A 25,263-nucleotide genomic window follows, 5' to 3' on the forward strand; every position below is an offset into this window, starting at 1 on the left:
TAATCATGTCTGGCCATGGGTGGAGTGGTTGTGCCTCAAGTCTATTGCCTGAGAGGGACAGGAGCCTCCTGAGACAGGAGGAAGCCTTTCCCTTCAGAGAAGTGATGCACTTCTCTGGATGTCATGCTTTTTTGCTATTGAAGTCTCCCCAAAACCAGGCCTGTTGGTCCTCCTGGTTCTTGGGAGAAGGAGGTGTGGAGATAAAATCTAAGAGCTTTTTACCTGGAGGCACAATGATCCCTCACTGGGACTCCTCTAAGATGATGAATGATGGAAGAGAGGCATTTTCCTCACATCACAGGCTCCAGCACCAAAGGCTATGGATGGGGTCTGGGGCAGGAAGTTGCAGTGGTCTGGAGAGGGTGGACTTGTGTAGGAAACACATGTGTGACTCTCTTTTAATATTGTGTCAAGGACTTAGAGGGGACAAGTACACCTGGAAATATGGGTTGTCACAACATGAGCCCATTTGCACTTTCAGCCTGGAAAGACAAGAATAAATAGTCCTGATTCATCCAAGTATAGGACTATCTTTATTTTATTTTTTCTCCTTCCTTTTCTCCCCTGTGTAATGCAGTGACTTGATGTGGGACTCTCAGTTCCCAGGCCCAGGATTGAACCTTCCCGAAATGGTAAAAGCACCAAGTCCTAACCATTAGACCACCAAGGAATTCCCATCATCTTTACTTTCTGACATTAGATTCTCTTGTTTTCATTTTTCTTGTTTCTCTATTGCCTAATACAGTAGTTCTCCCCAGGGTGGATATTAGAATCACTAAGAAAGCTTTAAAAAAAAAATGCCCGGACCACCTCAAAGATTCTGATTTAATTGATCAGGGATCTCTCCTTGGCATCTGTTTAAAAGGCTTCTAAGGTGATTGACATGTTTCCAATCTTTTTAGCCAGGGTTGAACAGTACTACTGTAAAACATGGAGAATATCCACTCTCCATAATCCAACGTGTCTATCCAGAGATAGGTTAGCCAAGGACCCTGCTGTGTTCACCTCGAGAAGATGCCCTCCTGGGTGTGCCTTTGAGTACGAATAGCCTTCATGCCACTTTCCTGTCTATTTGCCCCGCTCTGAAGAATTCATCTACTTTTTCCCTTTCTTCCTGACCACCACAGACTCCAAAGGCTAACACTTTTTCCTTCCTTGGACCCAGCACTAGTTGCTGGTGAGAAGGTTGAGGTTGGGGAGGGAAGGAAGCTGGGGCCAGGAGAGGAAGTGAAGGAAAGTCAGGGCAAGGGGAGAATAAAAGGGTAACTGAGAAGGAAGAGAAAGGGAGGGAGTGCAGGTCTCTGCTTCCCACACACCACCACCTGCCATAGCCAAAGAATGCGGGGAGAGGGTGAGCTTAGGGCCACACGTACCTCAGTGCAAGTGTTGGTCCTCCATCATTTACTCGATGCTGGATCCTTTCTAGTTTGTGCAGCTAAAAAGTAGGGAAGCTCAGGAATTCAAAACAGATCTGCCTGATTTAAGCACTCCAAATATTTTTCTCACCTTATACAGCATCTCCTAATCCATAGCCACACAGTAGACCCTGGTAATGAATACAGTAATTAATAACATCCCAGATGGAAGTTATGCTTGTTTTTAAATTCCTGTAGTCAAATAAGTTGGGAGACTGTTACAAGAAGATTAGTTGGAGAAAAAATGATGTGCCATTTATTATCAGCCTAGAACATTCAGAATTGCTGTTCGTAAGAAATAAGCTCATTATTAATAGAAGATTACTTTTCTTGTATTCATATGACTATTTTCTTAAATTAAAAATAAACTTTTTTTCTTAATGCAAAAGCGGTGCACGTTCATCTAATACAAATTGGAAAATAAAGATAAGCAAATAATACAAAATTAAATACACTTATAATCCCTCCACCCAGATATAACTGCTGCAAAGGCCTTTTAGACTTTCTGTGTTTTTGTACAGATTTTCAAAAATCAAGTTATACTTTCTTTCACTTTACAAACATCTGGTCAACAGCATTCCATGTCAATATATTGGCCGTTACTACATCATTTTTATGTCTACTTATTAAGGTGAAATAATTTTATTTGTTTTTCAACCATATTTGTTTACTCAGAAGACAGAAACCCACAGATAAGGAAACATCTGAAGAGCCCAGGTGTGGCTATGTGGAAAGGCTGAGTAATTCAAAACAAAGTGCAAAATATAAAAACAATTACAACCAGTTTGACAGTGGTGCGTCTGTTTCCTACGGCCCTTCTACCCACAATACTACCGCTGACTTCAAAGAAAAGTCAGCACAGAGGAGGTCCAGAGGATAAGGTGCAAAACGAGAATCAAACCCATGATAAGAGATTAAAGGGAGGTTGATCAAAGACCCAGCATAAAAGTGTTAGCCCATGACTTGCCTTGGCCCATGGCCCCCAAATATTCATCAGAACAGAGCTCTCTTTGAAGTGATTGGAAGCGCCTGTGCCCAGCTGAGCTCTCTGGTCAAAGGGAAATTTCACACAGTGGCACAGGAGAGGTTTGCAGAGTTGCCTCTTCCTCTCCTCTGTGCACCCTCACAAATTATTGAAATGCTGCTTCTTTGGTTTGTGGTCCAGATGTAAGTAGTTTAACTGGGTATCAAGTGAGGAATTTACCCTCAGAGGGGAAGGATCATCTTTTTTCCTTGTGGGAGATATGGGAAGTAGGGCTTCATGAACATGGCAGTGGATTTGCATTCATGAGCAAGGAACTGAAGCCACTGCGCCTCCTTTTCATTCAAGGTGGTTAAAAGGCAGGTGATATTTCTAAAGAGGCAGTGAGACCTTTTCATTACTCTCCATGTCCATTCTACTGGTTCAATACTTGGTCACTATTCTCCCAACTAGGAGTTTAGGGCTCTCTGTGGTATTAGGAAGTAAACCGTCCATTTCCTCAGAGACGAGAAGAAAATATATAAGTGTTCCCCAAATGGCACTGGCCTTTACAATATTCAGTATACATTTTAAAAGACCAGAGTGATATAAAATTGCTAAAAAAATGAGTTTGGGGTTAGTAGGTGCAAACTATTGCATTTGGAGTAGGTAAGCAATGAAATCCTGCTGTATAGCACAGGGAACTATACCTAGTCACTTGTGATGGAACATGATGGAGGATAATGTGAGAAAAGAATGCATATATATATGTGTGTGTATATATATATAAAACTGGGTCATTTTGTCATACGGCAGAAATTGACAGAACATTGTAAATCAAATATAATAGAAAAAATAAAAATCTTTTTTTTTAAAAAAAAAAGTATCCTTAGGAAGTCTTTAGGTAGCGAATCTTTAGGCTCCAATTTTCTGATTTTTCACTTTACCCAATAATCCTCTATTATTTAGGGTCTTTATTTTCATTTGCTCTGTCATCATATCTTCTTTATTTCCTTCAGAGGTCAAGGGATTTGCATTCTCTCTCTACCTTTTGTTTTGTTTTGTTTTGTTTTGCCACACCCATGGCATGTGGAAGTTCCTTGGCCAGAGACCAAACCTGTGCCACAGTAGTGACAACTCTGGATCCTTAATCCATTGAGCCATCAGGAAACTCCACCTTTCTATCTTTTTAAGATCAATTTCTTAATCTTCATCTGAGGTTTCAAATTAGAGGGTTTTTTTTTTTTTTTGGTTTGCTTTTTGTGTTTTCTAGGTCCGCACCCGAGGCATATGGAGATTCCCAGGCTAGAGGTCTAATCGGAGCTGTTGCTGCCGGCCTATGCCACAGCAATGCCAGATCCGAACCATGTCTGTGACCTACACCACAGCTCACAGCAATGCCAGCTCGCTTAATCCCTGAGCAATCCCTCGCTTAATCCCAGGGATCGAACCTGCAACCTCATGGTTCCTAGTCGGATTCATTAACCACTGAGCCGCAACAGGAACTCCTCAAGTTAAAGTTTTTACTGACAAATCTTGATTGAGCTCTGAGTACAAAGTTAGGCTCTGAGAGAAGACTCAAAATGCATCCCCTCCTTTACAGAAACCTACAGGTAAGGAGGTAATGGATTTTCCAACAACAACAACAAAAAGAATATGTCGGGAATTCCCATTGTGGCTCAGCAGATTAAAAACCCGACTAGTATCCATGAGGGTGCAAGTTTGATCCTCACTTAGTGAGTTAAGGATCAGGAGTTGCCACAAGCTACAGTGTGGGTCAAAAATGTGGCTCGGATCTTTTGTTACTGTGGCTGTGGCACAGGCTGGCAGCTGTAGCTGCAGTTCGACCCCTAGCCAGGGACCTTCCATATACTGTAGGTGTAGCCATAAAAAGCAAAAAAAAGAATATGTCAGCTGATATGAGCTTTTGCAAAGACAGTCCTTCCTGAAGAAGGAGGATTTGAACTGTGCCTTGAGCATGGCTGAAATTTCTAAATGTGAAAAAAGGATATTTTTGTAGGGGTTGAGGTGATATGGTCAAACTTAGGCAGAAAACTATGATAGCAGAAAATGAATCCGTTCTTTTAATTGGGACAGATGGCTTACATAAGAAAGTAGGGAGAAGCTTTATTAAGATAAAGGGTTAGAATATGCTGTGAATCTGGATTTTACGAATGTAAGAGGATCATATTGAAAACCTTGGAATGGAAAGTGGTGTGCCGAAATGGTTGGATAACGTGAATCTGACTGACACACAGGACAGATGGGCTGGGAGAGGCATGGGGCCACAGCTTGGGTTGGTCAAAGGGCATGAATAGAACTTGAGAGAAAGAGAGCTGGAGAAAGAGTGGAAACATTGGGAACTGGAAGGATGAGATGGCCTCTGGAGGCTGAGAAATGAGAACTGGTCTACCTGCAGGAGCTGAGGAGGGGGTGTGTAGGAGGAGGGAGTAAGAGGACTCATCCATGATTCAGCAACGTCGTCACACATAAACTTAATTGCACACCTTTTACTGAGGTGCTAGGTGGTAGGAATACAAAGAGGCTAAGCTAAGTTCATCCACAGAATAGTTAGGAAGACACAGTAGGTATTCACCATGGGAAACTCAAAGCAGCCTCATCTAAAGCTCTGAAGACTGAGAATTCAGAGAAATACTCCCTAAGGTTTGGAGTCATGGGAGTATCAGGAAGAGATGGGATGTAAACCAAATCTTGAAAGGCAGGTGGAATTTGCAAAGAATGGGAGGAGGAGTTGGAAGGGTGGGGTGAGGGGGTGAGAAACAAAGGCACAGGGTAGGGAAACATTGGAGTGTTTGAAAAGTGTCAGAAGGTAAAGACTTTGGATTAACCAAGTTAATGCGTTTGTAATTTAACCTGGTCAATGTCAAGCCTCGGTCATTTTTGAGCAAAGGAGTAGCTGGTGCAAAAGAGTATTTAAGAAACTTTATTGTTTTTGTTTGTTTTTTAAATAAGGCCCTATTTGTTTATTTTTGCTTTTATTTCCATTTCTTTAGGAGACAGCCAAAATTATTGCTTTGATTTATGTCAAAGAGTATTTTGCCTATGTTTTCCTTTAGGTTTTTTCTTTTTCTTTTTTTGGCCATGCCTATGACATATGGAAGTTCCCAGGCCAGGGATAGAATCCGTGCCATAGCAATGACAACGCCAAAACCTTAACACAGTGTGCCACCAGGGAACTCCCTAAGGAAGTTTAATCTGTGAAAGATGTTCAGAATGTGTAGAAGTAGAAAAAGAGTACTAGTGAGAGGAGTTGTTGGGTGACTTCTAGTCAAAGGGATGGAGATGTAAACTAGCTCTACGTTGATCATGTAAAGAGGATAGAATAGAGGCAAAGGAGTCTGATTAGCCCAATGGAGAAGAAGAAACACTAAGTTTTACTCAAGATTTCAAACCTGGGAGGCTGTGATAATGACTGTGCTTTATACTAGAGAGGACTGATTTGGAGGCAGCCCAGAGTTTAGTCTTAAAGAGATGGGGCCTGAGACAGCAGGCAAGTAAACAACGTGTCCAGAGGTGATTAGAAGGGAGGGCTTGAGGCTCTGCTGGAAGGCAGATTTACCACTCCAAGTTGGAAAAATCCACATAGCTCAGCAATTGTTTGAAGTGTTTAATTAATTTATTCAGAAAGTGAAGCATTTTCAAAAGCTCATTTCAGAACTTACACTCTCTTGATGCAGATGGAGTCTCAATCGCTCTTTTGTTTTCCTTGTAAAACAGTTCAACTTATATGAGAAAGGACATGGGGAGGGCAGGGAAAGGGTTTTCTCACTATTCCAGGGGTAGAAACTGTGGGTATTCGGCCTCCTGTATATAATAGTCTTCTCTTAAGTGGTAATAATTCACATTATGTACATCTTTCTATCAATTGCAGCACCTAGCACATTCAGTGTTTTGCCCTTCATAAATACTCAGTGTTGGTTGCTTTGCATTTTCATCATAATTCTCAAAGATAAAATAGTGGACAAAAGAAAAACTAACAAACTTACAACCAATTTGATAATGACAGACTCTATGTAAGCAAATGCAAATCAAATATCAAATTTGAATTGCAAAATTTTGTAAGCAAAGTCCAAGAAGTAATAACTGTAGCTTCAAATCTTTAGTAAAGTGATAAATTAACAATCTCACATCCTTCAGGAGTCTCCAAGATATTCAAAGGTCATAGTACCTTGAAGAGTGGAGTCAGCAGCTAAAGTTGTCAGTGAAGAGTGACCTTGTGTTGGACTCCAGGCCCAGGATGGCTAAGTCAGAACTGTCATCTTTTTTTCATCTGAGACAATAACTAGCAAGAATCTCAGTTATTTAAAGAAGAGGGTGAGATATAGGATAGGAGGACCCAGACCACTCAAGAATAAAATCAACCAACTACAGTAAAGGGCGGAGTACCACACACAGATAATATGCAAGTTATATAAGTTAAAAAAAAAAAAAGGAGCATGAATCCAGTTGACTTGATTATACTTTTTTTTTTTTTCTGCACCTGCGGCATATGAAGGTTACCAGGCTATGGGTCTAATCAGTGCTATAGCTGCCAGCCTACACCACAGCCATAGCAATGCCAGATCTGAGCTGCATCTGCGACCTACACCTCAGCTCACACACGGCAATGCCAGATCCTTAACCCACTGAGCAAGGCCAGGGATCAAACCTGCAACTTCATGGTTCCTAGTCGGATTCATTTCTGCTGCACCATGATGGGAACTCCCAGTTGACTTGATTATAAAGAAGCAGCAATGTGGTCTCTTTCCTTACCCTTCCAAACTACTTAGAAAATATACACCCTTCGTTTTATCTTGTCCTTTTTCTGATCCTCAGCTGCCCGACTGATCCAGAACATGGATGCCACTGCTGAGCCTTGCACAGACTTTTTCAAATATGCCTGTGGAGGCTGGTTGAAACGCAACATCATTCCAGAGACCAGCTCCCGTTACAGTAACTTTGACATTTTAAGAGATGAATTAGAAGTCGTTTTGAAAGGTTAGTGGAGTGTGTGTCTATGCATCAAAAATATCTCTTTAAATATATCATATAACATTTTTAAAGATACAACTCTAAGCCTTTACAGAAAGTGTTGCAAAAGATGAAAGTTGATAATCCCGTCCCAGTTTTATAGGACCGCCCCTGAGTTACTCGGAGGGCGGTGGACACTGAAATGGATATATTGGCATCTCTTAGTGTCCCTGCTTTCATTTGTAGGTACACACGATAAAACTTTATTATCCCTAGAGATGGCATCTTTATGTCGTTTTACAGAAGAAGAAATTAAATGATTGCCACTAAATACCATCTGCATGTTCTTTCTACTCTGGCTCTGTGTTGAAGTTGCTGTAAGATGGTAGTGAGATTTATCTTCACAGAGTGGGTATATCTGTTCTAACCCAGCTAAGACACTCTTCCTGGGAAGGTGAGAAAGTTTTGTCTAGTCCTTTGGTATCCTGCATTCTGTTGTTCTCACTAGAAGGTACTTTATTAAAAAAAAAAACAAAACAAAACAAAAGCAGGAAAAAAAACCCAAGAATTTGTACTGTTTTCTGATATCCAAGAAACAAGTAGAACAATTCATTCAATTCATTTACAGCATGAACAGTATAATCATGCAAAGATAATTATTTTTCAACCATCAAGACTATCATGTTAATTCCCCAATTCCTATGTAGCATTTGTTTTTTTTTGTAATCTCAATTTCAAAAAAAGCAACTTGTTTATGACATCGCAGTACACATCACTGTTCATACACGCAAAAAGATAATATAGTCAAAAAGACTTTCATCTAAGTGACTAGTTAAACTGACTCCCAGTTGTGCACCAGGAATAATGATCTGGTAAGGGGTTTTGGAATGGGAAATATGTGACCATAAAAGCAAGTTCTTTACCAAACCAGTATTGAAAATGTTAATTACAGCTGCAAATGAGCAATGATATTGATATATTTTATCAATATCCTATTTCAGATGTCCTTCAGGAACAGAAAACTGAAGATATAATAGCAGTTCAGAAAGCAAAAACGTTGTATAGATCTTGTATAAATGAATGTAAGTGCTCCTTATTTTATTTTATTAGGAGTATGCCAAAATATACAAAAGACTTCATAATACATTTATATTCATTTATTTTCAAAAGCTGCTATTGATAGCAGAGGCGGGGAACCTCTACTTAGACTATTACCAGATGTGTATGATTGGCCAGTGGCAACAGATAACTGGGAACAAACATATGGTAAGGCAGTTTTCCTTCTTTAAAAAAAAATGTCCATATAAGCTCTTGTTATTATAATACCATGTAAATGCACTAAAACATCTAATGATAAACTTCACCTTTCATTGCTCTAGGTTCTTCTTGGACAGCTGAGAGAACTATTGCACAACTGAATTCCAAATATGGGAAAAAAGTCATTATTAATTTTTTTGTTGGCACTGATGATAAAAACTCTATGAACCATATAATTCATGTAAGTTTGTGTGGCCGACAACAAGGTTGTAATAAAACTTCCACACATATTGTTGTGATTGATATTTAGAAATAATGCATATTCTCATTTGAATTGCATGAGCAAGTCAGTAATAAGTTCAAGGACATTTGCCTGGACTCCCAGTTTTGAAAGTGTTTTCTTAATGCTGTGTTTTAGACAGTCATCTCTCCTTTTGGCTACCTTTGTTTTAGATACCCCTCCCTTTATAAAACAAATGATGAGAAATGAAAGATTTTGAGCCTCTCCTATTTAGTTAAAACACGTGATTTCTCTATATGTTCATGAAAGGAACATGGTCTGGTTTACATAAATAAGTAATACAGGTCAGGAACCAGAAATTGCTGATGTTTCCAAAAAGATCATAGAAAATGGATTTTGAACACAATTTTATTTCTGCTTAAAAAACTCTACCTTTTTCTCAATTAAGGTAAACAAAATGCCATTCTTTTCATTTATTTATTTATTTATTTATTTTATTATTAAAGTATAGTTGATTTACAGTGTTTTGTCAAGTTCTGTTGTACAACAGAGTGACCCAATCATACACATTTCCCTGTGCTGTACAGTAGGAGCCCATTGCCCATCCATTCGAAATATAACAATTTGCATCCAAAAAACCTCCAAAAAGCCCACCCATCCCACTCCCTCCCCTCTCCCCCTTGGAAACCCCAAATTTGCTCTTCTTGGCCATGATCTAATAGTTTTTTGTCTGTTTGTTATTTTTAGATAAGATCATCTGTTACATATTTTAGATTCCATGAATAAGTGATATCATATGGTATCTGTCTTTTTTCTTTCTGGCTTATTTCACTTAGTATGAGAGTCTCTAGATCCATCCCTGTTGTGGTAAATGGCTTTAATTGTCTTTTTATGGCTGAGTAATATCCCATTGTATATATGTCGCACATCTTAATCCATTCATCTATCAATGGACATTTAGGTTGTTTCCGTGAATAGTGCTGCTGTGAACGTAGGGGTGCATGTCTCTTTTCAGTGAAGGTTTTGTCTAGATATATGTCCAGCAGAGGAATTGCTTGGTCATATGGTAGCTCTATATTTAGTTTCCTGAGGTACCTCATACTGTTTTCCATAGTGGTTTTACCAATTTACATTCCCAACAGTGGAGGAGGTTGCCTTTTTCTCTACACTTCTCCAACATTTGTTTTTGTTGACTTGTTAATGATGGCCATTCTGACTGGTGTGAAGTGGTATCTCATTATAGTTTTGATTTGCATTTCTCTAATAATTAGTGGTATTGAGCATTTTTTCATGTGTCTGTTGTCCATCCATATGTCTTCTTTGGAGAAATGTCTGTTTAGGTCTTCTGCCCATTTTTAGATTGGGTTGTTTGTTTTTTTGTTGTTGAGTTGCATAAGTTGTTTTATATTTGTGAGATTAGGTCCTTGTCTGTTTTATCGTTGTTTTATATTTGGGAGATTAGGTGCTTGTCTGTTTTATCGTTCTCCCAATCTGTGGGTTGTCTTTTCATTTTTTTTTAAATGGTTTCCTTTGCTGTGCAAATTATTTTTAAGTTCTATTAGGTCCCATTGGTTTATTTGTGTCTTTATTGTCATTATTCTAGGAGGCAGGTCAAACAAGATGTTGCTGTGATTTATGTCAAAGAGCCTTCTGCCTATGTTTTCCTCTCGGAGTTTTATAGTGTATGGCCTCATATTTGGGTCTTTAACCCATTTTGAGTTTATTTTTGTATATGGTGTTAGATGGTGTTCTACTTTCATTTTTTTACATGTAACTTTCCAGTTTTCCCAGCACCATTTATTGAAGAGGCTATCTTTCTTCCACTTTATGTTCTGTCTTCCTTTGTCAAAGATTAGTTGACCATAGGTACTTGAGTTTATATCTGGGCTTTCTATCCTGTTCCATTGGTGTATATTTCTGTTTTTGTGCCAGTACCTTATTGTTTTGATGACTGTAGCTTTGTAGTATTGTCTAAAGTGAGGAAACTTGACTCCTCCATTTTCATTTTTCTTTTTTGATATTGCTTTGACTATTTGGGGTCTCTTGTGTTTCCATACAAATTTTAAAATATTCTGTTCTAGTTCTGTGAAGAATGTTTTTGGTAATTTGATAGAGATTGTATTGAATCTGTAGATTGCCTTGGGCAGTAGAGCCATTTTGACAATATTGATTTTTCCAACCCAAGAGCATGGTATAATCTTTCCATTCGTTTGTGTTGTCTTTGTTTTCCTTCATCAACATTTTATAGTTTTCACAGTATAGGTCTTTGTCTCTTTAGATAGGTTTATTCCTAGGTATTTCATTCTTTTTGATGTGATTGTAAATGGGATGGTTTCTCTGATTTCTCCTTCTGAGCTTTCATTATTCATACACAGAAATGCAATTGATTTCTGTGTATTAATTTTGTATACACCAACTTTGCCAAATTCATTGATGAGTTCTAACCATTTTCCAGTGCTGTCTTTAGGGTTTTCTAAGTATAGTATCATGTCATCTGCAAACAGTGATAGTTTTACTTCTGATTTTCCAATTTGGATTCCTTTTATTTCTTTTTCTTCTCTGATCACTGTGGCTAGGACTTCCAAAGCTATGTTGAATAATAGAGGTAAAAGTGGACATCCTGTCTTGTTCCTGATCTTAGTGGGAATGTTTTCAGTTTTTTACGTTGAAAATGATGTTAGCTGTGGGTTTTTCATATATGTTTTTTATTATGTTAAGGTAGGTTTCCTCTATAAGAAATGGGTATTGAATTTTGCCAGAATCCTTTTCTGCATCTGTTGAGATGATCATATGGTTTTTATTCTTCAGCTTGTCGATGTGGTGTATCACATTGATAGATTTGTGGATATTGAATAATCCTTGCATCCTTGAGATAAACCCTACTTTATCATGGTGTATGATCCTTTTAATATATATTCGATTCAGTTTGCTAGTATTTTGTTGAGGACTTTTGCATCTGTGTTCATCAGTAATTTTGGTCTGTAATTTTCTTTTTTTTGCAGTATCTTTGTCTTGTTTTGGTATCAGGGTGATGGTGGCATCATAGAATGGGCTTGGGAGTGTTCCTTCCTCTGCTATTTTCTGAAAGAGTTTCAGAAGAATAGGTGTTAACTCTTCTCTGAATGTTTGATAGAATTCACCTGTGTAGCTATCTGCTCCTGGACTTTTGTTTTTTTGGAAGGCCATTCTTTTTAAATGGCTTTGTTTTTTTTTTTTAAGTATAAGCCATTCATTTAGATTTACCTAAGACGTCACCTAAGATGAGGTTAATACTTAATGAGTATGTTTGGACTGAACTGAAATATTTACAGAGCTTAGTCTCCTGTGAAAGAAACTAACCAAAAGTTGCAGGTCACAGAAACATGTTTATGTCACTATTGCATAAATCGTTATGGTCATTGTAATGAAAATTATGAGGAGTTCCCTTGTGGTGCAGTGGATTAAGGATCTAGCAATGTTACTACAGCAACTTGGGTCACTGCTGTGGTTTGAGTTTGGGTTCAAGCCCTGGCCCAGGAACTTCCACATCTACAAGCTCAACCAAAAAAATCACCAAAATCATGAAAGGGACTGACCCCAACTCTTGTCTGCAGTGGACCCCTTTTTTCCTAAATTCTGTCTTGGCTCTCAAATGCTAGATCCTGCATGATCTTCACGAAGGGATTTTCTAAGGATGGTCAGGAGGTTGAATAAGGAATAGGGTCCTTCCTATGGGGATGCCTTCTGGCTCTTACCTTACCAACTCCCTGGGTTCTGTTTCTTTTGTATTGGCCTAGCTGCTAGGATTCTCACTCTCACCTTTAAGTGCTCTGGTTTATCTTTCCATCCTGTTGTGCAGTGAGTGCTTAGGCAAGAACTTCACCAAGCTGCGGGTATGTCCAGGTAGCTTTCCCTGCGTGTGGGATGTGGGCCAGATATGCTAGGACAGAGAGGAGTTTCCTCTTTTACACACTCAGCCAGGTCTGCTGATCCTGAGCAGGGCAGCTTTGGAGAGAACTGAGGTGGGGTCTCTTCTATCCCCCTAGAATAGAGGATCTCAAAAAAAATCTTTGGCAAATTTTCTCTTAGTTTAGAATTTCTAGAGTCACCGTGGAGTTTTTCCACTTTTTATTCTTTTTCCATCCCAATTAAGTTGGATAGAAGAGACTGTCCCCCAGGGGAGCATATTAGGATCTCACAAAGCTGCAATGTCCTATAAAAGTAAGAACACCCCAGTCTGAGAGTCTAACATGTGTTTGTTTACCTCTTTTGTTTTGCATTAAAAATCCTTCCCTGGTGTACTTTTTTGTTCAAGGTGTCTGATTTTTCTCAAATATCTGCAGCACAGTCTTTCAAATTACCTAACAGCCCATCAGTTTAACACTTAGAAATAGTGTAGAAATCAATTCTTTTTCTTTTTTTTTTTTTTGGTCTTTTTGTCTTTTCAGGGCTGCACCCATGGCATATGGAGGTTCCCAGGCTAGGTGTCTAATCAGAGCTGTAGCTGCCGGCCTATGCCAGAGCCACAGCAATGCCAGATCCTAGCTGCATCTTCAACCTATACCACAGCTCATGGCAACACCGGATCCTTAACCCACTGAACAAGGCCAGGGATTGAACCCACAACCTCAAGGTTACTATTCAGGTTCGTTAACCACTGAGCCATGATGGGAACTCCCCCATTTCTTAATTTTGTTTTCACTCAGTGTCTACTTGTTACCCTTATAAAGAGCAAGAACGCTAGGATCCTGCTCATACATGGATAGGTATGCATGTAATTTTCCAACTATTGTATCAACTGAGTAGTTTATTTTCTTCTTTGTATATTTTTTTATAGATTGACCAACCTCGACTTGGCTTGCCTTCCAGAGACTACTACGAATGCACTGGAATATATAAAGAGGTAAAACAAAAGCAAAAACAAAAAACCCCAACGAAGTATAACAAAACTATAGAATCATCTGGTATAAACTTACAAATAATGAAAAAGACTAAGATCAGATTTAAGCCTAACCCCCTATGTTCTTTGCTCAGGCAGATGCTGAAAAACACATATAACAGTAAGCTTCCTTTGATTGAATGAATATTCTCAACAGAATGAATGAAGGTCTTTTAAGAAACAATGAAACTTGAAATTCCTTGTTTGCCTTAATTCTTCATTTTAAAATCATGTGACCCATTTTTAAAAGTCAATTTTAAATGTTTGATTTCCCCCATAAACTGGCTCATTAAAGAAAAGTGAAAGAGTGAACAGATTAATCAAGGCCTAGATTAGTGCCAATGAAGATTAGGTAGGGAATGGTGACCAGGGAATGGTCCAGAATGAGACACAGCATCCTTTCAGAGCCTTCTGAATTGATTTTCAGAGGGCTACCCAGGTAGGGGCATCAGGTTCAGACAAACCTTTGCAGCCACCTTTTGACTCTACATTCATCACCTCCACGGAGGTGCTTCCATTTGTTTCACAGCCTTGACTCCCTCAGGCTGGTGTTGATGTGCCTTGATATAAAGGAAACACAGAAAATAAACTTAGCAGTGTGATATATTATTAGGTATTTGGGAAGGTGTTGGTTCCATAAATGTTTTCATCATTATTTTCTAACTCAGAAGTAAATTAAGTGTCCCTTTGATCATTCTAAAGGGTCACAGTGTGGTGGTGTGGCTGAAAGGACATCTTAGTTAAAATTATTCTATATGTTTATGCTGGGCATTTATTTTGCTAAGTTCAAATAACATGGAATAAATTCACTGTAAAATATCTTTTTGAATGGCTACACAACATTGAAATGAAGAAAAAAGAGGTATTGTTAAAGTCCACAATTGCACAGGCAATGAAATGGGTATGGGGTATTTGAGTTCATTATAATCCAAGTATTGTGTGGTTTGTGGTTATTGGCTTTACCAGTTGTTCAGCTGCTTCCTATTGCAGAATCGAGGGTGACTGCAGAATTTTGGCTCATTATACTGTGTTTTCATCGTCATCAAAACTAGGATGTTTTTCAAATGTAGGTTTGTGTCCTAAAAACATCAAATTTGTCTAGCCTTAAACGTTTTTTTTTTAATATTTTAACATTCCTGATGTCAGAGTATACCTGGCAGTCAGTGTATGCTTTTAATGTAGTATCCTATTATTAAGATTGGTATATTTATGCATTTCATATTCAGTGCTGCCTAATAATCAAGAAAAAGTCATAATCTAGAGCTGTTTGCTATAGGCTTGAGTCTAATGTAGAGGCATTTTGTTTAACCTGCTGCTGTTGGGTTTTTGTTCTTATTGTTTAATTTTAGATTAGTTGCCAAGATTTTTTTTAAATGGAGTATTTTTCTTCAGAATCTAGATCTTTTTTTTTTTGTCTTTTCTAGGGCCGAATCTGAGGCAAATGGAGGTTCCCAGGCTAGAGGTCTAATCAAACCTGCAGTCGCCAGCCTATGCCACAGCAACAGCAACACGGGATCCGAGCCGCATCTGCAACCTACACCACAGCTCACGGCAACGCTGGATCCTTCATCCACTGAGCGAGGCCAGGGACCAAACCCGTAACCTCATGGTTTTTAGTCAGGGTCGTTAACCACTGTGCGACGACGGGAACTCCCAGATCTTTTGATAAATCAGTAGAATTGGAAATCTTAGGCCTGCCTTGCCATTTGGCAATTGGACAGAGCTGTGTTGTGGTTGCCCTTCAAATAGGGCCTTTGTTCTCCAGGTTTGGGCAGTCCTCATCTAGATAATTCACTGATTTTTATTGACTTCCTGGTCCCTCTAAGGCATTTGAGTTTGTAAATTAGTTGAGTCTTAATTGAAGTTTTAAAAAAAAGAGAGACCTTCAAACACTGTAGTTCAAACAAGAGAGAAGTTTATTTCTATCTCCTGTTATAGTTCAGGAGAGGTAGGATGCTCTGTTCCATGGGATGACCAGGACCACAGCTTTCTTTGACCTGTTGTTCTAATATAAACCTCTTTGAGCCTTTTATTTATAATCTACTTTGTCAAAGTTAGTTCACCAGTGCCCTGTTGACATTTTGAGCTGTAGGAAAAAGAGATGAGGGACAGAGATAGACACACAATTTCTTTTTATGTTACTGATGCAGAAGTTGTATATGTTCCATTGGTTAGAATGTCGTCATGTGTCCACAACTAAATTTTAAGGAGACTGAGAAATGTATTCTTAAACTGAGTGGTCATGTATGTACCTTATTAAAATTCGGTTTATGAGATTAAGATTTTATTATTAAAAATAAGAAGAGGAACTCAGATACCAAAAACATTTAACAGTCTCTGCCACAGACTGCATCCACTGGTCTGGGCAATACTATATTTGTAGTCAAACAGCAGAGTGGTGACTAAATCTGGAAATGGTAATGTAATAAGAGTTTATGGGTGAGAAATCTGAGCTGAGAGGTTTGCCCTAGAACATTCGGCCAACCACTCGTAGAACCAGAGGTAGAGTTTTTATCCCAGTTTCCTGCTTCTTCTATTTCATCATCCCCACTTCCTAAGGGTAGTACTTCACACTAGTGGTGTTCTTTAAAAATGAGCAAAAGATTTAGAAAACAGTAGCCCTAGCACTTTCAGCCAGGAAGTTCTTATCAGCTGAAATTAAGTGCCCTCCAGTGATCTGGATTACAGCAGCAAACACACAATGCTTGCTGCCTTGCCCCGCCTCCACAACTATGGCTATTTGGTCACTGCCCTTTGTTCTGCTAACTTCCAGCCTCAGAATACATCTCAAATTGGTGCTCCAAGCTCCCAACAATCTCTTTCCAGTTGAAGGGTGTCAGTCTATGAGGGAAAATCTAATTGCCATCCTGGAAATGGATAATTACTAGAATATTTCTGTACCCTCCACCTTTTAAAATCCAACCTTTCGGGGTATTTGGAGGAGGGGACAGAGTGTATAGCCATAGAAAAATTTCAATTTTTCTACTTATTTCCCCATGATATTTGCTAATCTTTTACACTCACTACCATCTGTCATCCCCCACTTAGATTCCTCTGTCTTTTTGCCAGCTATCAAATAAAAGTTAATTCTTGTTTTTTCCACTACCCTGCTATCTCTGAAATAAGTCAGCCCCTTCGAGTATGTTTTCTTAGTGTTTTATTGCTTCATGGAAAAAAAGGTGGTGAAAAGGATAGGATAACATAGTAACATCTAGTCGAGAAGTTTTAAAACTGGAAGAAATGTTAATATCATTGTATTAGTGTAACAGTGGCTTTCATTAATTTTTTTCTCACATACTTTTATGTATCTGTTCCCTTTGCTAGGAACATTCCCTACACACACACCACCGACTTGACCCTCTTCCTTTTCTCTTCACCCTTTAAGTTTAAATTTTACTTGCTCAAGAAGGCCTTTTGTGGAACTTTTGACTAGATGAAGATACCTCTATGTTCCCATAGCACATGGATTTCTGAATACTTTTTATTTAATTTTTTTTTTTTCCTAGAAAACTGTTTAGCTTAGCAGGAGCATTGTCATGTCTCACTTACTCTTTTTTTTTTTTTTTTTTAATTTCCAGTATCCAGCCTGGTTTCTGGTGCTTAGTAATTAGCAAATAAATATTGCTGAATCTGTAGGTGAATAATTGAGGGAGAAGATATCAGGGGAGAGAGGAAAGAAAAGGAAGATAGAAGGTCCCAATATCATTAGAGGTCCCTCCTAGATCCTCACCTTGACTCAGAGAAATGTGAGGTCTAGGGCCTCAAGAGTTAAAGAAATATAGTTCCTGAGCATCTTACAAATATCTTTTTTTTTTTGTCTTTTGTCTTTTTTGTTGTTGTTGTTGTTGTTGCTATTTCTTGGGCCGCTCCCACGGCATATGGAGGTTCCCAGGCTAGGGGTTGAATCGGAGCTGTAGCCACCGGCCTACGCCAGAGCCACAGCAACTCGGGATCCGAGCCGCGTCTGCAACCTACACCACAGCTCACGGCAACGCCGGATCGTTAACCCACTGAGCAAGGGCAGGGACCGAACCCGCAACCTCATGGTTCCTAGTCGGATTCGTTAACCACTGCGCCACGACGGGAACTCCTTACAAATATCTTATAAACCATGTATCCCTTTTCTCCTTTTCAACCTCCAATTATTTCTCTGATCTATTCAGTTTGCCTGAGATATTTATATATTCAGTGGGTCCCACACTTTCGCATTCCACATTATTTTATTGAATTTAACCAAGAGAGTTCATGCTGTGGCACAATGGGATCAACAGTGTCTCTGCAGCTCTGGGACCAGGTTCAATCCCTAGCCCAGCACAGTGGGCTAAGGATCTGGCATTGCCGTAGCTGTGGCATAGGTCATGACTGCAATTCGGACCTGATCCCTGGCCTGGGAAGTCTATATGCCACAGGGTGGCCAAAAAATAAAAATAAAAAAAATAACCAAGAGAAGTTTTGATCACCAACTTTATTTTTTTTTTAACCCAAAAAGGTGCTTTGACTAGAGAAGCCCACTTCTTTGCCTGTCACTCTAGTGATGATTTTCAAACTATAGTGTGGCATCTGGTTTGCAGATATGCTTCAGGGGCTAAGGATAATGAGGGTTCTTCTTCTTTTGATCAAAAACCCTAATTATGAATTTCCTTGATCAAATCACTGTAAGCTCATTTCTCCAGGTCTTTTTTTGTTTGTTTTTGACTGCCTCTGCAGCATGTGGAAGTTCCTGGGTGAGGGATCGAACCCATGCCACAGCAACAACCTGAGCCACTGCAATGACAGTGCCAGGTCCTTAACGCACTGAGCCACATGGGAACTCCTCCCCAGGTATTTTTTGATCTGTCCTTCTGAGATATCCAACTCATCCAGGGAACCATCTTTTTAAATTCTACAACCAGACATTTATAAACAATGAAAATAACACCTGCAATTATAGGAGAGCCCATTCCACTTCACAGAGATATTTTTGGATTTTGATACCCTAGGAATGGAATTTCTGTTTTGTGATATTTGTTTGGCGTTCAGAACAGTAAAATATCTTGTATCATTATACCACTAAGTGATGCAAATAGATAATGCTTTATTTTTTTCCAAGAACTACATCTCACCTTCTTTCTTAAAGATAAAACCTATTTTTCTGTTTTTCAAACTTATTATGTGCTTTTATTCTGGCCGTTTTGAATGTTATATTTCAAGAAATGCATATTGTATTCCTCTGGTTATTGTTCTAAACTTAAATACCTCAGTTCCTTTTTGTTTTCTGTAATCTCCCTCTCAAAGAGGGAACATGCCTTAAGGCAGTAGAAACTCAAAGACGTATATTGTTATGGTTTTTTACATGACAGAATCATATGTTTTCTTACTAATTAAGCTTACTTAGGCATAGACTTTAAGAGCTAAATGAGACATTAGAGAATTTAGTTCAACCCCTAAATTTACAAATGAGAAAACAGAGATCCAAATAAGTAAAATGATTTGCTTATGTCATGTATTCGGTGATCTATATGTCAGGAACATTAATTCTAAGCAATAGAAACATACTCTATTATGACTAATTTGACTTCTATAAAAAATGTTTTCTGTTCATTTATTTCACCTAAATGTAAAGTTATAGGGATAAATCAGGCATGGTTGGTTCCAGGGGTTCAAATTGAATCATCTTATCTCTTTTCCCATTTTTCAAGCTTTTTTTCTGTGTTGGAGTCCTTCTCTAGCAGGCTATCTCCATTGTAGCATCAAAGATGACCACTGGCAGCTTTAAAATACAGAAAAAATAAGTTCTGTCTTACTGTCTCTCAGTTTCTGCGGAAACAGCCTGCTTGAGCCACCTGCTCTTCTCTTGACCAGTCCCTGTATCCAGGGAACCAGGTTCTCTGATTGGCTAGTTGGTACCACCAGCCCATCTCTACGGCTTAGGAAGGTAGACCTATTGATCTACAGCTCCACCAAGAGAAAACAGAATAGAGGTTCTGTTATGAGAAGATGAAGAGAAAGAGCTCCATAGCCTGCCTCATCATGCTCTTGTCCCCTGGTTCCCAATCTAGCTTTCCTTCTAGATGGTGCTATTTCTACAAAAAAAAAAAAAAAAAAAAACTAGAGAGAAAATCTCATTTAAAATTATTAAGCCAGACTCAGCCATAAAAACAGAATGAAATAAAGCCATTTGCAACAACATGGATGTACATAGAGATTCTCATACTACATGAAGTAAGTCAGAAAGAGATAAATACCATATGATATTGCTTATATGGGGAATCTAAAATATGGCACAGATGACTCGATCTACAAAACAGAAATAGACTCACAGACATAAAGAGATCTGTGGTTGCCAAGGGAGGAGGGAAGAGGGGGAAGGATTGGGAGTTGGGGGTTAGTAGATGCGAACTATTACATTTAGAATGGATAAGCAATGAGGTCCTACTGTACAGCACAGGGAACTCTATCCAGTCCCTTGGGATAGAACATGATGGAAGATAATATGAGAAGAAGAACATATACATATGTATGACTGCATCACCTTACTGTACAGAAGAAATTGGCACAGTATTATAAATCAACTGTACTTTAATAAAATTTTATAAAATTAAAAAAAATTATTAAGCCAGCTCATGTGGGTGACACAAGCTGCCAAACAAGACTAGATAAACACTATCTTTTTCCAGGAGTTTATAAATGTAAGACTGATAACATAGTGTTCTCCAGGCCAAATATTAGGCAGAAGGCCACATAGACATCTATATAAATACTGAACAAACACACATTTATTTTAAAAATTAACATGTCTTACCAATTTGGATTCACCTCTGTGGCACCTTGTTGTGTAAAGCATCTCTTTCCAGGAAATAAATAGACCTTTTTAAATGTCATGGCAGAAGAAATTGTTCTTAAAATGGGTTTATCAAGGAGCCTCTTATGCTGGATGTCTCTTGAAGAGGTAGAAGCTTATTTCTGAGGGATTCTGATTATCTGAAGAGATCACTTAATACACACTGCTACCTCGAAGGACAGAAGTGGTGAGATTTGAAACAGTTTCATCCTTACAAATTTCTATGCTAGGAAAATGATATGAAAGACACATTGCCCATAGAAAATAATCATTCCATTCATGGAATTTTAAAATGGAACCAAACAACTACTTCATGTGAGAAAGCTCTTATATGGAGTTCCCATTGTGGCTCAGTGGCTTACGAACCAAACTAGTATCCATGAGGACATAGGTTCAATCCATGGCCTTGCTCAGTGGGTTAAGGATACAGTGTTGCTAGGAGCTGTGGTGTAGGTTACAGACGTGGCTTTGATCCTGCGTTGCTGTGGGTTGTGGGGTAGGCCTGCTGCAGTAGCTGCAATTCAACTCCGAGCCTGGAAATTTCCATTGGCCTCTGGTTGCAGCCTTTTAAAAAAAAAAAAAAAAAAAAAAGCTCTTGTATATTGATTCACTGAAAGGACTGACTATCTTAATTTTCTTAAATAATCACCACCTTTGGAAAAGTCTGTGAACTCTATTTAGGATAATTTGGAATCGGTCTCAAAGTTTCCTTTTCTCTACTTCTAGCTTTTCAAGGCTAAGTGCTACCTGGTCCTACTTCATAAGGGAATCTGTAGGTTAGGAACCCAAAATGAGCATAATTGGTTTATAGACATGCTTATGATCTGTGTTTGTCTGAGAAGGTAGAATAAGCCAGGGTAGTGGTTTCCAAACTAAAGGAACACTTCGTCTGTGCCAGTGACAGTGCTCTGTGTAGCCACACCTTCATGTACACATTCTTTAAGATTTATTTTGTTTATGTACTGACAAAATATTTATTTGAACAGAGCATTTCAGGGCTAAGAGAAAACCATGGGTCTAGCGAATGAGAGCTCGAGAAGGTGAGGATGGAGTTGGAGATTAGAAGTTGTATAATATGATGCTGTGGGGCATGGCAGGGGAGGAGGAGGAGGCAGCCAGAGTCATGAAGATATGCAGAGTTCTTAGAAAAACGTGATGTTCACTTTAAAAAAGGAAACGTTTTAGGGACAAGGATAGGACTTAGAATATGGCCAAGATGATTGGAGGCCAAAAAGAGATGACCCAGGGTCTGTGTAGTGACTAAGAGAGAGCACAGTCCAGGAAAATTCTCAAAGCTGTACCTGCTCAGGAAAGAGCACAAGCTAAGGTCTGCAGTCCTTTAGATGGGCAGGTATTAGAACTGAGAGTAAACTCGAGAGGATTTTGTTTGCCTGCTTACCGGAAATACGAGCTCAGAGAGACTGAGACTCAGACTTGGACTCTGACTAGAAGCCTTCTGACATAGGAAATGGAGGGAAACTTACTCTATCTACTTACCATTTAACTTTATTTTTATTGGGCTTCTACTATGTAACAGTTGCCTTTCTAGGCAATAGGGATACCAAGGAAACAAGGCAGAAATGGCCCTTATTTGCATGGAACTCATGTTCTAATGGGAGGAGATAGACAATTAAGAAACAAGTAATAATTTAAGGGAAAGATAAGTGAATATAACGTGATAAAGGAAATAAATATGGTGGTATGATACAAAGTGAATGACTAGGGGTAGGGGGTCTGTAGACAATTTAGATTTGATTTGATTTGGTTTTTAAAAACCTCACTCTGACTGCTGCTTGGTTGACTTGAAAAAACAGATCTTGCAAGGGAAACTGCTGATCTCGTTTTGTCCTTTCTGGCACCAGGTGACTAATAGTCAGGAGGTTTCACCCAGTCCCAGTATCTGTATAAAACAAAACATAGAGTAGCTTTTGAACTTAGGACTTAGTGAATGTGACGAGAGATTTTTGAGATCAGCTGAACTTAGTTTGTAAAAAGAACTACATGCAGCTTCCCAAACATATGCAACAAACCTTAGAAGTTACACAGTAAATTCTCATTGAATCTCCAGACTCTCTATTAACATGATGAGAGTCCCCACCTGTCCCCACGCTTGTCCACAGTGAATCCTCTTGTGTCCTGAGTTTCTCCTGCACCAGAGCCCTACTAAGTGGACTGGGGGCCATATCTCATTTCCAGTCCCCCCAAATGGCTTCAAGATTCTATATGTCTGTGTCCACCTTTGGGAAGCAAGTGTTCTGGAAGCTGCATGATCCCGGATATGCCGCTTAAAGCAGGAAAAAATTCCAAGCCTTCTTAGAGGAAACAGACCTCTCCTGCTTGGTGTCCCCTGTGTCTTTCCCCAGGAAACTTTCTGTGTAACACTATTAAATACCCCCCGCCCCCATATTAGTGGCTAGGAATAGATAGGACAATCACTTCATGCTCATATTTGTCTTGGAAAGGGAAAGGCAGAAAAGTGCTAGGTGTCCAAGGACAGAATCTTTGGAAGTAAAACCCTGGTCCACAGTTATTGGCACTCTAAAGTGCACAGTTATCAGTTAATCTGACCAGAGGGCTCTCCATTCCTCCCTGGGACTTGCTGTTACTTATTAACAAAGATACTAAGTGCGAAGGACAATAGTCAGATGGCATTATGCTCTTCCTCTTTGGTAACTCCAACAAATGTCAGCTTTTTTTCTAAGCAAGAGGAATCCAATTTCTCAACAGAGACAATATATAAATATTATTGCATGGTCCTGCAAAATGAAGATAGTTCTTATTGGAGTAACCGTTCATGGTGTTGGGTATTGGTAAATATCATCTCGTCAATAGTGTGGAATTTAAAAGCTCACCGAACTACTATTATGGATTTTACACAGCCATTTAAAAACAATTGTCTTCATTAAACCTGCTGTTATAAGCATTGGGATTTGCAATGTTTTATTTTAAAAGGAAGGACTACATAGATAATTTAGGGTTTTTGGGTTTTTTTGTCAAATAAAGGATTCACTATATCAAAGCTTCAACTAAGCTACCTTATGACTGTCAGAAAAGATAGCTGCTTCTGGCCTTTTTCCTAATAACTAGTTGCTCTTTAAGTGACAGAAAAGAAAATTTGACTTTTGATTTAAAAAATAGCTTGGCCAGAGTTCCCATTGTGGCTTAGAGGGTTAAGAATCCAATTAGTATCCATGAGGATTTGGGTTCTATCCCTGGCCTTGCTCAGTGTGTTAAGGATCTGGCATTGCCTCAAGCTGTGGTGTAGGTCACAGATGTGGCTTGGATCTCTCATTGCTGCGGCTGTGACGTAGACTGGCAGCTGCAGCTCAGATTTGACTCCTAGCCCAGGAACTTCCATGTGCCACAGGAGTGGCCCTAAAAAAGAAAAAGAAAAAGATCCTGGCCAATGCACTAATTAAATGTTAAAATATGTGTTGACTACTTCTCCTCAAATTATGACAATTTGCTATTATTTGGCATTTTACCTATCTAGAAGTATCTCAAGGAAGAAAATTAATACCTTAAGGTAAAGTCATATCTTATAGAATGGATTTAACAGAAGCAGTAAGCCTGGTTTTTTGACAGCTACTAGATAAATTCGAAAACCAAGAAAGATAATCAAGATACTAAAACACATTTGATTAAAAAGTCATATTGTGATAGTTGCCAGATAATGGAGTTTATTAAAAGTAGTATGTTCCATGTGACTATATTAAATATTCAAGCATCTGAGAAGTTATTGATGTTAATGCTTCTAATTTTCTAGGAAACTTTACCAGCTCAGCAGACTAGAAGCATTGTCCAAAGTTCTTATGCTTGCCAATTTCTATAGTGTTTAAATACATCTGTAAGGATAAAGATACCAGAGCACAACCAGTTTGCAGAGTAAATGAAATGCAAGAGAACATTCTTGCTATTGTTTTCTCACCTCATTAACAAAAAAAGCATCCCACAGAGTAAAAAACGAAATCTCAGTAGATTGATTCTGGAAAATTCAAATTACCATTTTTTTCATAGTCGGTAGTAATTCCTTGCTGAATGCAGATGAATTTATATGATTTAAACTACAGTTAATTCAAAACACTGCATGCTTATACTTTGGAATAGTTGGTCCAACGAACTCAAACATAATTGTTTTCTTCAAAGTTAAAAAAAAATTCTGATTACCTTTTGATAGAAAAAGAATGGAGTTGGCAAGAATATACACAAAACATCCTTGTATCTCTCTTACCTTAGTGATTAAGTTTTTAATTCAGGTGCAGAGCTGTTTTTAAATAGTTTGTTCTACTGAGTAGTAGATCCAGGATAGAGATGCTATCTAGACATCACACAGGGTATCCTTGAAAGAGAGAACCCTCTCCCTGAGGAATTGTTTACTTGGCATTTAGTAAAGGTCATGGAATGCCAGTATCTAAACCTTACTTAAAGGTGCTCAAGAGAGTTCCCGTCGTGGCGCAGAGGAAACGAATCTGACTAGGAACCATGAGGTGGCAGGTTTGATCCCTGGCCTTCTTCAACAGGTTAAGGATCCGTCATTGCTGTGAGCTGTGGTGTAGGTCACAGAGGCAGCTCAGATCTGGAGTTGCTGTGGCCATGGTGTAGGCCAGCAGCTGTATCTCCGACTGGACCCCTAGCCTGGAAACCTCTGTATGCCACGGATTCAGCCCTTAAAAAGCAAAA

The 25,263-nt window shown here is 38.8% G+C and overlaps 1 protein-coding gene across 3 annotated transcripts in view; it reads left to right on the forward strand.

The window, feature by feature from the left end:
- Positions 1–25,263, forward strand: part of MME (membrane metalloendopeptidase) — a 104,237-nt gene that overhangs the window by 30,458 nt on the left and 48,516 nt on the right. For all 3 annotated transcript variants that reach the window (XM_047785168.1, XM_047785174.1, XM_047785184.1), the window contains exons 4-8: positions 7,213–7,374; positions 8,349–8,429; positions 8,518–8,613; positions 8,727–8,845; positions 13,662–13,727. In XM_047785168.1, coding sequence (XP_047641124.1) covers positions 7,213–7,374; positions 8,349–8,429; positions 8,518–8,613; positions 8,727–8,845; positions 13,662–13,727 — 524 coding nt within the window. The remainder of the gene's footprint in view (positions 1–7,212; positions 7,375–8,348; positions 8,430–8,517; positions 8,614–8,726; positions 8,846–13,661; positions 13,728–25,263) is intronic.

The sequence above is a fragment of the Phacochoerus africanus genome, chromosome 1 (genome assembly GCF_016906955.1).
Source record: "Phacochoerus africanus isolate WHEZ1 chromosome 1, ROS_Pafr_v1, whole genome shotgun sequence".
NCBI classification, from domain to species: domain Eukaryota; kingdom Metazoa; phylum Chordata; class Mammalia; order Artiodactyla; family Suidae; genus Phacochoerus; species Phacochoerus africanus.